A 13,863-nucleotide genomic window follows, 5' to 3' on the forward strand; every position below is an offset into this window, starting at 1 on the left:
TTTTCGAAGAAAAAAAGTGTAATTTATGGAGCGCTTTGATGCGTTTATATTGCGAGATCGTGATCATGTGATGCACCTCAGAGTGTTGCATCTCAGCGGCCCCGCACCGGATCGCTGCGCAGGGAAGCCAAGCAGCCGCTATGCTGTCCAGTGCCGATCCACTTCTCGCGGCGACAAGGTCAAATGCCCACGGCGTGGGGAGGTCAGGGTGATGTATCGCCACGGATGGCGGCGGCGAGGTCCTGGGCGGCGTTGCCCCGGAGCGACCTGCGGCAGTAGGCGCGGCTGCACCATCCATGTGGTAGGCAACGTGCCGACGTGAGTCGAGCGTGTCTCGCCCGGCCCTCACTGCTCACTGACGGGGAGCCTGAGCCGCACTCCGAGGGATGCGGCAGGTGACGCCCGGCGTCATGGGAGCGACTGTGGGGCGACCTGTGCAGTGAGCGGTGTGTAGAGTTCGAGACCAAGGTGGTTGCCCGATGACGGAGTTGGCCTTGCTGTGTGGCGTGCCCGCCGCCGCTTCGCACGTGCGCGATGCGCCTGTGGCAGGCAGGGGCAGAGTGGAGCTTCACTCGTGTAGTATGGCAGAATGTACGCGCTGAACCTGAAATTCTTGATTTTCCGTCCTCTTTCTCGTCATACTGCCGTGTTGCGTCACGAACCCCCCTACATTGACATGAAAATGACGGTAAAGCTCCGTTGTGTATTACATAGCGTTTTCCTAACGGCTTGGCAAGGTAATGAGTTGCTGTCGGGAGCTTGACCGCTCTCTGAACGATCTTTTGATCGACTCAGTTTCCGTGCCTTTTGACTTTCCAATTTTGTGGAAGGAGGTTGCGAGCAAGTGTGCTAGTATCTTACAGTGGGAATCGGCTTTTAGGAGCGATGACGCTGCACAATGCATGTGCAACACCGTGATGGATGCTTACCTTCTCGTTTACCACCTCATCTCACATCCGTGTAGTAATACGCCCCCAGTGAAGGTGAACGGAAAAGAAATATGGGAAGGTCAACAGATCATGGCTGTTTACTCTCTTCAAGGGACGATATTTGAAAAGCACCTGCTCAACAACGTGATGCGTGCTTTCTCTCAGGCTAGCAGTGACTCCACCATTCAAACGTACGTCCGCTCTTGGCGCTCCTTTCTAGTCGCTGTCGTTAACATCAAAACTGTTTTCTCGTCGCTCGCTGACAAATGGTCTCTGCTAGGTTTGGAGGAGAATCCGTTGGATAGGACGGAGGACATTGCTTTGAGGAAGTGGTCAAGCGTGGTGCTGACACCGAAAATGGTTTCGCAGCTCCGCAAAGAGCTTCGCGCACTTCTCGCCGACGAGCGTGCCGGCCGCGGTGCCCCGGACCTCTCCTTCGCTGTGGAAATCAAAGACGAGCTGTCGATGCTCCCCGATTCGGACTACTATCGAAGCATCGTAGAGGTGGACTATATTCGCGACATGTGTGATTACTGTCGGTCAAAAGTCCGCGGGTTTGTTGAGTGTGACCTCTTTGCATATGCAAGGGTGTGTCTGGAGCTGATTGAGGAGGAGGTCAGGCGCGCAGAGAGGTTCCTCACTTCCAAGGACCACGCTGTGGATCGACTGGTGGAAACGTTGGTAGATGAACGCATAGCTGCTTTCGAATGTGGCAAGCTATCTGACTGGCTCAGTTCGCTTGGTCAGCGCGAGACGGACGAGAAGGTGAAGACAGTGTTCCACCTTCTGTGGTGGAGTAAGGGCAAGGGCGCACCTCTCATAGAAGGAATGTTCAAAGAGAGCGTAGCACAGCAAACATCAACAACACTGAGCGAAGCAGTATGCACTGCAGGGGAACGCACGGATGCTTACGCCGCCGTTATCGAGTGCTTCGCCTCCATCATTCGAAAGTACCGTGATGTTGTCATGTCCGTCTTCGACTACAACGGCTGCATGCTTGAGGCGATGGACGACGGGCTGCGGTGCGGCTTTACGAGTCTGCGCACCTTCAACTACAAAAAGCTTGCGGACCGTTTGGCAGCATTTTCGAATGCAGTTCTGGGTAGCGCAGGCTCCACGAATCTCCACCTCGAGGATGTGGTCAGCGTGTACTACTTCTTGCCGGACGCTGAAAACGCCGCGAAGGATGTCTTCCTCGTTTCCTACCAGAAGCACCTCGCCAAGCGACTGCTCTCGCACCACTATGACGAGTCGAAGGAGCAGCGCGCGATGGAGCAACTGGTGCAGATCAAACAGAGCCCTATCCTCTTCTGCTGCCGCAGTATGCTGAAAGCGACCAGCACAAAGAGTATTTACGTCGGCGCTTCTAACGTGAACGGGGTGAAAGTAAACCCCGCCTTGCTCTCGAGAGGAACCTGGCCAACTCTTCCGCACACTCTGGTGAGCTCGGGTGTGTCCGATTTCATACTGCGTCACATCGAAGGGGCTCAGCGTATCTGCAGCAGGCAGCGTCATGGGCAAAAGATCGAGTTTTCGGCGCCGTACTCTTCCGCCGTGATACGGATGGTCCGACCAGCAGGGTCGACTGCGGCCGCCGACTCAGTCCTGCTGAAGGTATCGTTCTTGCAAATGTGCATCATCGATTACTTCAATACGAAATCGCAGTGCACAGTGCAGGAGCTATGCGATTTCCTCCAAGTATCGGAGATGGAATGCGCCTTCGCGTTGAATCCGTTGGTAAGTGCAGCGGTTCTCAAGCTGACAGGAGCGATGGAGCCGAGCTCAATCATATCGCTTGGCGTATGTGATGGTTTGATTGGTGACGTAATCAACGTGATGCCGTTAGAGCTTCACAGTTTCACTCATCGCGCCGCTGTCAAATCTCACGAGCAACGCACACTTCAGAGCGCCGCGAAGGCAAATCCTCAAAGGATGGAGAGCCAAGTTGTGCACACTCTGAAACAGAGCGGTTCGAAAACGGCCGAGGAGCTGATGAGCTTTCTCACCTCTGCAATGCATCCTCTCACTGTGTCACGTGGCGAATTGAAGCGTGTGCTAGAAAAGCTCATTGAGCGAGGCCTTCTTGTCCGAGATGACTCGCAGCGCAAGTTTGTGTACTCGCCGTAGGAGCAGTGACCTTGGATCATTGACGGTTGCTGGGCCTATCTGTCTGAGTGCCACACACGTACCATGGACGGCAGCCAAGCCGCTCGTGCAAAGTGCATGCTGGCGTGGCGCACGACTTTTCACTTTAGCGTGAGGATTGGTGAGGGTTTGGCGAACTCCTGCGCCCTGTCGAGTCGGTCCATTTTTTTCTTTTCCTCACGTCGCCTGTTGCCTCCACAGCGGGAGTGGGTGACTGTGGCGATGCGTTCCGCCCACAGCTAGTTGAGCCTCTGCCCGAGATTAATATTATCCTCCTCATTGCTGCGCAGCGCTACTGCCATTGGCGGATACTTATTGAAGTCGTCAGCTAGTCACCGTGAATAGCCCTCTGGAAGTGATTACCAGGGAGATGGTGGTGCCGGCAAGCAGCGACAGGAGGAGGAGAAGGAGCACAGTAGCTGGCTGGCGCCGAGGCGTTGTGCGCTTTCGCGCTAGCCGAGGCAATCGTGGAGGTGAGGTGGCTCCACGACGCTTTCCTCTGCCAATGCGACAGAAGGAAAAGCGCTCTGCGCGTGCTAGCCGGTCTGGCGCTGTCCTTCCGAGGCGAGCTTCCTTCACCGCGCACACTTCAGCGACGGTGACTCCCCTCTTTCCGACTTGCGTGCAGCGTTTTCCGCGTCCTCGCTAGGCCTTCTTCAAGTCGCTCTCAGCTCAGCTCTGCCCTCTTTCTGCGCGAGGAATGACAGCAGAAAGAATTCCCTCATTCTGCGCACTTCCTCGGAAAGTGATACACAACATCGACACGAATGCCGCGCAGGACTTCCTCGGCGAGAACCAAGTGCATATCGCAGATGTGCGCCAGACATCCGAGTTTTAGTGCGAGCACAGTGGGAGAGCGCGTTTCTTTCTCCCCCCTTGGGGTTTCCCATAGAGCAGGTTGTGAAGACGGCAAGTAAGAGCGCCACTCTCTGCGCTTACTGTGTCTCTGGGAGTCTCTCCTCGTGCAGAGGCAGGAAGGCTGTCGAGTTTCTGCGGAAGGCGGGCGGCGCACAGGCCGGTGTGACCGTGTAGAGCGTCGTCAGCGGCATGCCCGCACGGCGAATGACGGGCTACCTTACCACTGAGGGCAATGAAGCCCCTTACCCATTATTCGGCAAGATCATTTGATTGCCAGCTCGCTATTCATAACGGGGTCTGCGCCCTTACATGTCCACCGTGCCAACTTCATTGCAGCTCCACTGGCTGTTTGATGCGGTCTAGGTCTCTTTGGTGCCCCAGCTATTGCGGGGTGGCGTTCTTACTTCCGAAGCCCCCGCACAACTGCTGAGGGACACACGGAAGAAAAGCACCACCAATCCATCGCAGATCGCGCTCTTCACCCTCAAGAGAAAGCACGAGCCGCCCAATAGTTGCGTCGGGCTCGAGAGAGGAGATCGAGGGCTGTGTATGCCTCATGCCTTCGTTTTTTTTTTCGCCAACCTCTTGCCCGCTCCGCCTATTGCTACGGAATGAAAGTCGAAATGAGAGGATTCAGAAGGGCACCGAACAGCCCTCGTTTCCCTTGGGGTCATACGCACTGTCGCTTCTACACATGCCATCGCATACTTGCTTAGGGGCTGGTCAGTACTCAGGGGTGTGCCGCCTCCTTAACCCCCTTGATCGTAGACCTGTGCACGATGCCGTGACCGTCGTTAGCGTTTGCTTGCTAGAATGCCTCGCCTCTTCTGCGTTTCCCTCCTTCTGGTGCCCATCTTCCACTTTCTGCATGCAAGCGTTTCCTGCAACCTCCATGCGAGCTCGGCCTCTTTGAAGACGCTTTCTTGCATCCACACGCCGTTGTCTTGTCTTTCCGTAGGCCGGCTAAGTGAGGAGCATCACGCAGCTCCAGAATACCGCGCGCCTCTAGCGAAGGAACGGAGAGGGTTATCACAAGCCTTTGCCCTCCTTAACGAGTCACTGCGTTGTAATTGCTCTTCGATTGTTTTTCTGACCGCTCATGATACCGACCACGTCACCAAGGCACCAGTATGTAGTGCCCGCGCTCTGGAGAAGCCAATAGCCTGCAGCCTACCCTCGTGTGCGACGGCGGACTCTTTCGCGTCGGGCAGAGCGGCCTGACCTGGTGCTCTGCCAAAGAGACGGTGTGATCGTGGCCACTCGTGGATCAACTCACCAGGAGTCATACTGCTGCTTCAACAACTGTACCTATTCACCCGCACTTGTTTTGCTGTTGCTGCGTTGTGATGATACCGAGCGTAGTTTTGGGCCCAGACCACACCGCATGTAGAGACGATGAAATGGGCCGCATTACGCCGAACAGCGTTGGTTGACCCTTATACTGGGCATAGTCGTGGCACTGCAGAGGCAGATGGCCTTTGCTTGTGCGCGTGTATTATCACTGAGTTCGTAGTAGAATGCCCCGTGTCCGAAGAAGAAATGACCGTTCTGCCATACTACACGAGTGAAGCTCCACTCTGCCCCTGCCTGCCACAGGCGCATCGCGCACGTGCGAAGCGGCGGCGGGCACGCCACACAGCAAGGCCAACTCCGTCATCGGGCAACCACCTTGGTCTCGAACTCTACACACCGCTCACTGCACAGGTCGCCCCACAGTCGCTCCCATGACGCCGGGCGTCACCTGCCGCATCCCTCGGAGTGCGGCTCAGGCTCCCCGTCAGTGAGCAGTGAGGGCCGGGCGAGACACGCTCGACTCACGTCGGCACGTTGCCTACCACATGGATGGTGCAGCCGCGCCTACTGCCGCAGGTCGCTCCGGGGCAACGCCGCCCAGGACCTCGCCGCCGCCATCCGTGGCGATACATCACCCTGACCTCCCCACGCCGTGGGCATTTGACCTTGTCGCCGCGAGAAGTGGATCGGCACTGGACAGCATAGCGGCTGCTTGGCTTCCCTGCGCAGCGATCCGGTGCGGGGCCGCTGAGCTGCCAGGCCCTGAGGTGTCCCCCCTCCCCATCGTCAGGGAGACAGAGTAGAGGCTGGAGACAATGAGGGAGAAAGCGGGCAAGCTGATGTGAAGGGGCCTAGCAATCTTCAGGTAAGCACGGACGAAAACAAGAGGGCGTAATTAGCTTATCCAAGAGGAAGGACACATTGAAGTTGTTGCTATGGTCTCGGTCTCTTATGTTAGGCTGGGTGCTGCCTTTAGCTCATCGGTGCAGCGTCAATTGTTAGAGCGAATCACGACGACCATGTAGCAGGCAAGGAATGTCACCAAGCAGAGGGAAACAAAGAAAACGGGCGCCCGTAGGAACAAAGGTGCGCACTCGCAGTTCCCTTTAAAGGAGTGAAGTAGAAGGCTGTTAGGGCGTGGAGGACGATCACTGTGGTCGCTCGTCCTCGGTGGTTAACTGCCCTCTATGTATTTTTCGAGAGCACTCTTCATTGGCGATAACTCGATGAACAGGGTGGCAACTATTTTTTTCATGGCAAGGCGGAGACGAACTTTCAGTGGCCCGACTTACTCCGCGCTGAGAAAACGCAGCTGTGGAGGCTGTCGACGTCTGCGGTTACCTCAAGGATTTCTGACTCTCTCTTTTATACATGTTTCTGCTGGCTTCATTCTCTTCTGCTTCCAACTCATGTACGCACGCCAGCGCGCCCCCATCCCACTAGCGGTCGTAGCAGCCCTCCCTCCTTGAGCAGACGTTCAGTCCCCTTTACCAACGACCCACGCCACAGTCCGCCTGCTGAAGCAGCTGAGGAGCTTACACGCTCCATACTCCTCCCAAAACTAAACCACAGTACTTGTTGAGAGCCCGGGCAAGCAATAGCAAACAGAAGTGTCTTGACTTTGACCTGCGCTTCGAAGGAAACATGACGCAGGTACCTAACGCGACGGTGAAGCTCTCCGAGATGCCGAAGGAGATGGAGAACTTTGCCATTTTTTGTGCTCAGGAGGGGCTGGCGAAACTGCAAACTGCGCAGGAGCTTGCCAGTTTTGTTCGAAAGGAGTTTGAAAACAAGTATGGGCCAACGTGGAACTGTTTTGTCGGCCGAAACTTCGGCAGTTTCGTTACGCATGAAGAGGGTAACTACGTGTACTTCTACGTTGGTCAAACTGGCGTTCTGCTTTTCAAGTCCTCGTAGTGCTTTTCGTTTTGGTGAACGACGTAGCGCACACACATGCGGTGCGTGCCGACGCGGTCAGCATTGCTTGCTAAGTGAAGCTGCTTCGTGCCACACGTGAGTGACCGAGGCCCGCGCGCCGCCTTTTCGCAGCTCTTTCATAGCGGCGGGTGGTACAGCTTTGACAAATTTTCTGCCTCTCGCGTAAGGGCGTGAGCGATGTACATCAGTTTTCGTTGGGGGCTGTCTGTGGGTCACACGTGCGCTGCGTGCAGGCCATTAGCTCCAAAGCGGAGAGGAATTCGAAGTCTATAGAAGACAATGCGCGTCTGCCTCAGCGGTAGATCTTTCCTTTCATGCGTGTGGACTCTCTTGTGCTATTCGTGCGTAGGCTCGCACCGACCAGCTGGCTTCTTCCGCGGAAGAGGTTTCCTATACTACACCCAATGGGGTGCATTTTGTTTTTTTTTCTCTTGACGCACGGCTCTCCACGTATGCCATTGGTGAGTGGCCGCAGTCCGAATTAGAGAGACCGACGGGCGGCCGTCAGTGCTGTCCTCTCATGCCGTGACTCATCTGTTTAGGTGCCCTTTCAACTCCGCTCTTCTTCACCCCTTCTTCCCCTTTGCCGGGGAAAACAAAGAGCATAGACAGCAGAGGCCTGGGCAGGGGCAGATGGCATAGCTGCATCAATGCCCCGCCGATCCGCTTGTAAGCCGAGTACCCGCGGCGAATGGCTTACCCCACTTGGCAGCACTGCCACACCGGAGTACTTCCACTCTATCCAAGAGGAAGTTATCGGGTGGTGGCGGCAGCACCAGCGCCGAGACCTCCCATGGCGGCAGACGCTTCCTCATGACAGTGACGGCGAAAGCGGAGCGCTCACCGGAGAGAGGCGCCGTACAAGTGCTACTACGGCGCGGTATGATCCATACCAGGTGTGGGTGTCCGAAGTTATGTCGCAGCAGACACGCATGGAGACCGTCATACCCTACTACACCGCGTGGATGAAGAGGTTCCCGTCGATCGAGGCGCTTGCGGCGTCGACGGAGGACGAGGTCAGATCTGTCTGGGCGGGTATGGGGTACTATCGTCGCGCGATGCACCTGCGCAAGGGTGCTCAGTACCTCCTTGAGTGGTCCAAGGAACGGGAGAAAACCACGGTGTCGTGTATGCCGTCCTTCCAAGAGGAGCTCTTGAAAGTCCCAGGGATAGGGCCATACACTTCGGCTGCCATCGCATCAATGTGCTTCGGCGAGCCTGTGTGCTGTGTGGACGGTAACGTGATACGCGTCCTGAGTCGTCTCCGGGGCGAGCGAGGCTTCGATCCCAAATTTCTGGCAAATGTCAAGGAGGCGACGGCCTGGGGGCAGGAGCTCATGGGTAACTCGCCCACCACCTCCACTGTCGTTTGCCGAGACCCGAGCGCTTTGAATCAGGGACTCATGGAACTTGGCGCATCGGTCTGTCGTCCGAGCGGCGCGCCGCTCTGCACCTCATGCCCCCTACAGCAGTTTTGCTGCGCCAGCGCGCTGCTGCAGTGTGGCGACATCGAGGCGATCGAGGGTGTCATCCCGGTCCGTGCCGCGAGAATGGCGAAGCGCAACGCGCGCGAGATTTGTGCTGTCCACGAGATGCCTGCGGGTTGCACCAATGACACCAGACGTTTTGTGGTTGTTCGCCGTCCAGGTGATGGGCTGCTGGGTGGCATGCTCGAGTTCCCTACCGTGAGCGTATCCGCGACAGACAAGGACGAGGTCACCGTGCCTGTACTTCAACATCCATTGAGCGCGTTGACGTGGAAAGGGAAGGTGAAGCCGACAAGCGTGAGGGTGTGCGGAAACGTTCGACACATATTCAGTCACATTGTCATGGATGTGGAGGTCGTTCACGTGCAATGGCCTGCGGACGCCGACGAGGCTGCTCTCCTCAGGAGGGTCGCAGAGGTGGTGGATGGCCACCGCACAGGCGGTTCCTGTAACCAATTTCCTGCAGCTGGGCGCATCTTCGTAATGTCGGAAGCGGGCTTGAGGGAGAGCGCACCAAGTCGCCTAATGCTGAAGGTGCTCCAGAGGATATCTCCTGCGGAGGTCAAGTGTGTGGGCCCCAGTAGTGTGGATAAAGTAGCTACCCAGGAGAGCGCTGACTCATTGTCCCCACCCAAGAAGGTGGCGAGAAGGAGGCAGGCGCACTCGTATGCGCGTCCCCGTAAGCCATCTGATTCGTCCAGCACATGCACAAACGTTTGAAAGAGGCATCCGCACACGTCTTCTTGTTATGGCGCTACCCGTTCCCCTTCCCTTTCCATCAAAGCCGGATAATCGCCTGTGAAGAATATTGCTGACGGGAAGGTCCGCGAGACAGCTGCGTGGACGGTTGAGGCTGCTGAGGCTTTTGCCCTTATGTGATCTTCTGGCTCAGCGCCGAATGCGTGCGCGGGCGCGTACTGCATGGACCTGAAGCCGCCGGTCGACGCTTTCTTTGGCTCGCTGCTGAATTTTCCTTAGGGGATGCAGCGGGGTGAAAGCCTCTCTCGGTCTTTCGCCGTGCCCTCTTCTCACCTCTCCCACTCTCAGCTCTGTAGCAGTTCTTATTGTGATTATCGTTGTGTTTCCCCCCTCTACTTCATTTCTTTTCGCCGCACTGTGCACCCGAACAGAGCTCGTCATCTCTCACAATGCAAAGCTGGTACGAATTCGGCTACAACGGATTTCCGTCTGGCGAGCAACGTCGCCGCTTCTATCGCCAGCGTGACGACCCCTGCGACAGTGAGGAGGAACGCGATTACGATGACAAAACCAACGATCGCCCCATCTTCTACTACCCGCTGGATGCGAGTGAGGAAGGAGAAAGGTCCTCCTGCTCAGTTTCGCTATCAGCGTCGACCTCATCTGACGATGATGATAAAAGCGGGTGTGCGGCTGGCGACTTGATGCCACGGACACGACTAAATGGCGCGTATACCTCTCACCGCTCAAGGAGGGGCGCCCGGCGAGCGTCGCGCGTGGAGTCGTCGTTGCGCTGCCTGCTGCACACTACCTTGTACGAGGACATCCCCGCGTGGTATGGGTCCAGCAGCGTCACTCTGTCCTCCACCTGTTCGCCACTCGAGATGTATAGCCTCCGGTACGGTGGCGCCCCATGTGCCTCCCCCTTCGCTGTGTCGAATCAGTTCAGCGCGTGGCGTTGGTGCTTGGAGCCAATGGCGGCCGCCTCGACGCCGCAGAACGAGGCATCCGGAAATATCCATTGTGTGCGCCTCGTAGATGATCCGTCACTAATGTCGCTCCTGCAGTGGAGCGCCCTGCACCCAGCTTTGCGCCTCGGGCACACGTCGACGCTGCGGGCACCTCCTCGAATCGGACACTGCGCGGTGCCCCTGACGTCTCTCGACGCATCCACGCTGCAGTACTTTCTCTCTGACCGCAGCCAAAGCGCGCACGCGACAGAGGCGAGCGGCCTTGGCACCGCAGCAGGTCGCCTCGGCAAAAAGGCGCTTGACAACATCCCCGTCCTCTGCCCACGCAGTGATGTGGATCTTCACGTGTCTCTGGTCATTGGTGGAGCGTCGCAGCTGGTGGATATGTCCACTAGCAGCGGAGCAGGCGGCGGCCACAGTAGCAGGGGAGCTGGCGGGCTGGGGGGTGACCATAGCGCTTTTAGAGGACCAAACCTTGACCGTGTGGCAATTGATGGATCGCACATTCTTTCTCACCCTGCGGTCTGCCTTTCACTAATTGCCCACTCCACTGCTCAGCCTCGCCAGCACACCATTTACTTGCCGCTCGATGGACCGTCCGTGTCGGCTCTGTCACCCAGGGCGTTCGCCACGCTCACCTCCTGGCCTGATCCCAATGGCGAGGAGTTTACCTTTCGCTCCTTTGCGTATATTGGCGGCACTGACAACGGCCGCGATCCGCTCGCCCACCTCGAGGTGGAGCTGTTCCAGCTGAATCTCGACACATGGGTGTGGAGTAGCAATTCTATTCCCACGTACGGCGCGATGCCGCCCCCGCGCTTCGGACACTCCGTCACGATGGTGAAAGAAGATGCGTGCTTGCTCATGCTTGGCGGCGTCGGCGCTGGTCGTACGTATCTGAACGATCTTCACGTACTGGATCTCCGAACCCGGGTGTGGCGAGAGGTGTTCATCCCGTTCGGAGTCAATATGCCACGCCGCGCTTTCTTCACGGCAGCGGTGCTCGCGTTGCCCGACACTCCTCCACAATACAGAAGCGGCGGCGCTCACAACGCTTTTGCCGGCTCGGATGACACCGCGTTTGTCCGACGTGCGGCGGCAACTGTAGCACGCCAATCAATCTCTGCACCACCGGCAGCGGCAGTGCAGCAAGGCTCTAGCAGCGGGGACGAAGACGAGGGGGATGACAATGTTTGGCCTGCGAGGGTCGCGGGTGCACGGTCCAGAAGTGCTCTGGTAGTTTTGGGAGGTGAGTGCGAAGGGACACCGGTGACCTCTGCGTGGGCATGCATCCTGCGCAGCGGCAGCTGGCGTTGCCTCTCTTTCCCTCTGCGCACGCAGCCGCACTTCTCGCACGTGGCGCGCTCCGCTGTGCTGACCGAGGCGGAGTCGGAGCGCGCGAGTCGCCTCTTGTCACGGACCGACTTCCGTACAGCGATGCAGGCGCTCATGGAGCGGGCACTGCACCCTCGCCCGCTGACCGGATTCGATTCCCTCGCCCACTTGAATTCGGTGCACGAACCCTACATGGCCGTGTGTCACGGCTCTCTTGCCCAGGCAGTGCTGCTTCCTTCAGACACCGGGGCTGCCGAACGTCTCATTCTGAGTGGAGGCTCGCAGGGACCTTCAGTGAGCTTGGTGTCGGAGATGAGCTTTCTGGGGACAAGCTTGAAGGACAGCGCCTCACTGTGGCTGCTAACCGCACATCAGCATGGTTCGCTGGCATCCACGCTCTGCAAACGCGTCCGGCACCTGCACATCCTCTTCTTTCAGAAGGATGCGCGGCTGTCGCGTGCGGCGCAGTCGATGCTGGAGTCTGACGACGGTAGGGCATCGCGACCCAGCCCTGTTTCTGCAGAAGACATGCGCTTCAATCGCCTTCTGAGTAACTGTATGCTAGACGGGCAACTGACAGAGTGGATGCGGCTGGCCCGCAAGCGCCTGCATGAGGAGCCGTGAGTGAGCGAATGTGCCGAGAAGAAAACGCCTGCGCGTGTGCACCCCGTGGTGCGGTGACGACTCTCTTGCAATCTTCCACGATTAGCGTAGGGCGAGGGTGCCCTGCATCATTTTCCCGGTTCACTGCTGCATCGAGTCGCAGGGAGGAAACGACACAGCGAAGACGCGTCACATAGGGCAATGCCAGATTTCCAAGCAGAAGACGTGGGAATGGGGGGGGACGGTGCCCACCTTCTCGCTATTCCCATAGCAACGCCAGCAAAAGTGTGGTACGCGCGACATTCCCCCCTTCCCCCGTTATCACGCTCTTTTTGCAGCGTACAGCTCTCCTCATTTCTCGCCGGTGGAAACGGCTGTATCCTCCGCACGCTGCTTCCTCGAGCGCCTTCTCTTCGCGAGCGCACGACGCTGATTTGTGCTGCAGCATTCGTCACTCTTTATACCCCTCCGCTTTTTCCCCTGTTCATTATGCCGCACCAGAGCCGTCATCACAAGGTAGCCATGCTCGCGCTCATATCGGACCACGTAAAGTCGCTCCGGTCGCTGGTGTACGACACGTGTATTGTGCCGGTGACTTCTCGGTGGTATCGTGAGGTGCTGCTGGAGTGTCCGATGAATAGTGTTATCCTGGATATAGGCATCGGCACCGCTACTAGTCTTATCGCGAACCGTGACATTGTGGTGAGCAAGAAAATGACGGTGACTGGGGTGGACTACGACCTTGCCTACGTGCGCAGCGCTCAGGCGAACATAGCCGCGTGTGGCGGCCGGCTGCAGGACTTGGTGAAGATCGAGCAGGCGGACATCCACGACTATAATAAGTTGCACACAGAGAAGTTCGACATTCTGTACTTCTCAGGCAGCTTCATGATCCTTCCGTGGCAGTCCGGAGCGCTGCGGCACTGCGTGCAGATGCTCCGCAGTCCAGTGCCCAAGGTGCCCGGGGGGTGCAACATTTTTTTTACTCAAACTTTCGAGAAGCGCACGCTCATTGGCCAGTATGTCACACCGCTGGTAAAGCGTGTGCTGAAGGCGATCACGACCATCGACTTTGGCGAGGTGACGTACGAGGATGAGTTCCGCGCCGCTCTTGAGAAGGCCGAGGTGGAGATTGTGCATGTGAAGCCTATCACGGCCTCATCTTATCGGACCCAGGCGCTCGTTATGGCGCGTCCACGCGTGATGCTGCAGCACGGGTGAGTGCGGCGACTCTCTTCCGCCCTGTGCTTGGCTACAGAGCGAAAGGGAGAGGGCACACCGCGTACTTGTTTCTACGGAGAGAGTTGCGAGTCAGCGCTGTTTGTGGGAACTCAGTCGAGGTACCCTAACTAAGTGGAACATGGAAGGCGACTATGAGGCCGCATCTCTTTTGTCAGGGTCGCAAGGGCACCGAACAAGACGAAAAGGAAAGGCGTAGTCTCGCTCATGGCAGAATCGTCTCTCCGACGTCGTGTCGCCGTTTCTTAGGGATGACGTGATGGCGACACGGTGGGGATACAGCACACCGACACTCACAGTCTGCGTAGCTTCCTTGTGCGTAAGACGCGCAGATCCACACCATCTCCAACACCTATCCTTACTTGT

At 57.4% G+C, this 13,863-nt stretch overlaps 5 protein-coding genes across 5 annotated transcripts; all 5 read left to right on the forward strand.

The window, feature by feature from the left end:
* Positions 1–740: 740 nt before the first annotated feature.
* Positions 741–3,056, forward strand: LSCM1_03243 (uncharacterized protein; the record flags this gene model as incomplete). The annotated part of the gene is made up of 1 exon (XM_067320791.1): positions 741–3,056. The coding sequence occupies one exon, from the start codon at positions 741–743 to the stop codon at positions 3,054–3,056; it is 2,316 nt and encodes a 771-aa protein (XP_067177401.1).
* Positions 3,057–6,869: 3,813 nt separating this feature from the next.
* On the forward strand, positions 6,870–7,142 carry LSCM1_03244 (uncharacterized protein; the record flags this gene model as incomplete). Its single annotated transcript, XM_067320792.1, has 1 exon — positions 6,870–7,142. The coding sequence occupies one exon, from the start codon at positions 6,870–6,872 to the stop codon at positions 7,140–7,142; it is 273 nt and encodes a 90-aa protein (XP_067177402.1).
* A 671-nt stretch (positions 7,143–7,813) lies between these two features.
* LSCM1_03245 (uncharacterized protein) lies at positions 7,814–9,370 on the forward strand (the record flags this gene model as incomplete). The annotated part of the gene is made up of 1 exon (XM_067320793.1): positions 7,814–9,370. The coding sequence occupies one exon, from the start codon at positions 7,814–7,816 to the stop codon at positions 9,368–9,370; it is 1,557 nt and encodes a 518-aa protein (XP_067177403.1).
* A 428-nt stretch (positions 9,371–9,798) lies between these two features.
* Positions 9,799–12,279, forward strand: LSCM1_03246 (uncharacterized protein; the record flags this gene model as incomplete). The annotated part of the gene is made up of 1 exon (XM_067320794.1): positions 9,799–12,279. One exon carries the CDS (start codon positions 9,799–9,801, stop codon positions 12,277–12,279), a length of 2,481 nt encoding a protein of 826 aa, XP_067177404.1.
* Positions 12,280–12,747: 468 nt separating this feature from the next.
* On the forward strand, positions 12,748–13,479 carry LSCM1_03247 (uncharacterized protein; the record flags this gene model as incomplete). Its single annotated transcript, XM_067320795.1, has 1 exon — positions 12,748–13,479. The coding sequence occupies one exon, from the start codon at positions 12,748–12,750 to the stop codon at positions 13,477–13,479; it is 732 nt and encodes a 243-aa protein (XP_067177405.1).
* Between the last annotated feature and the right edge of the window lie 384 nt (positions 13,480–13,863).

Source organism: Leishmania martiniquensis, chromosome 28, assembly GCF_017916325.1.
Source record: "Leishmania martiniquensis isolate LSCM1 chromosome 28, whole genome shotgun sequence".
In the NCBI taxonomy this organism is placed as follows: Eukaryota; Euglenozoa; class Kinetoplastea; order Trypanosomatida; family Trypanosomatidae; genus Leishmania; species Leishmania martiniquensis.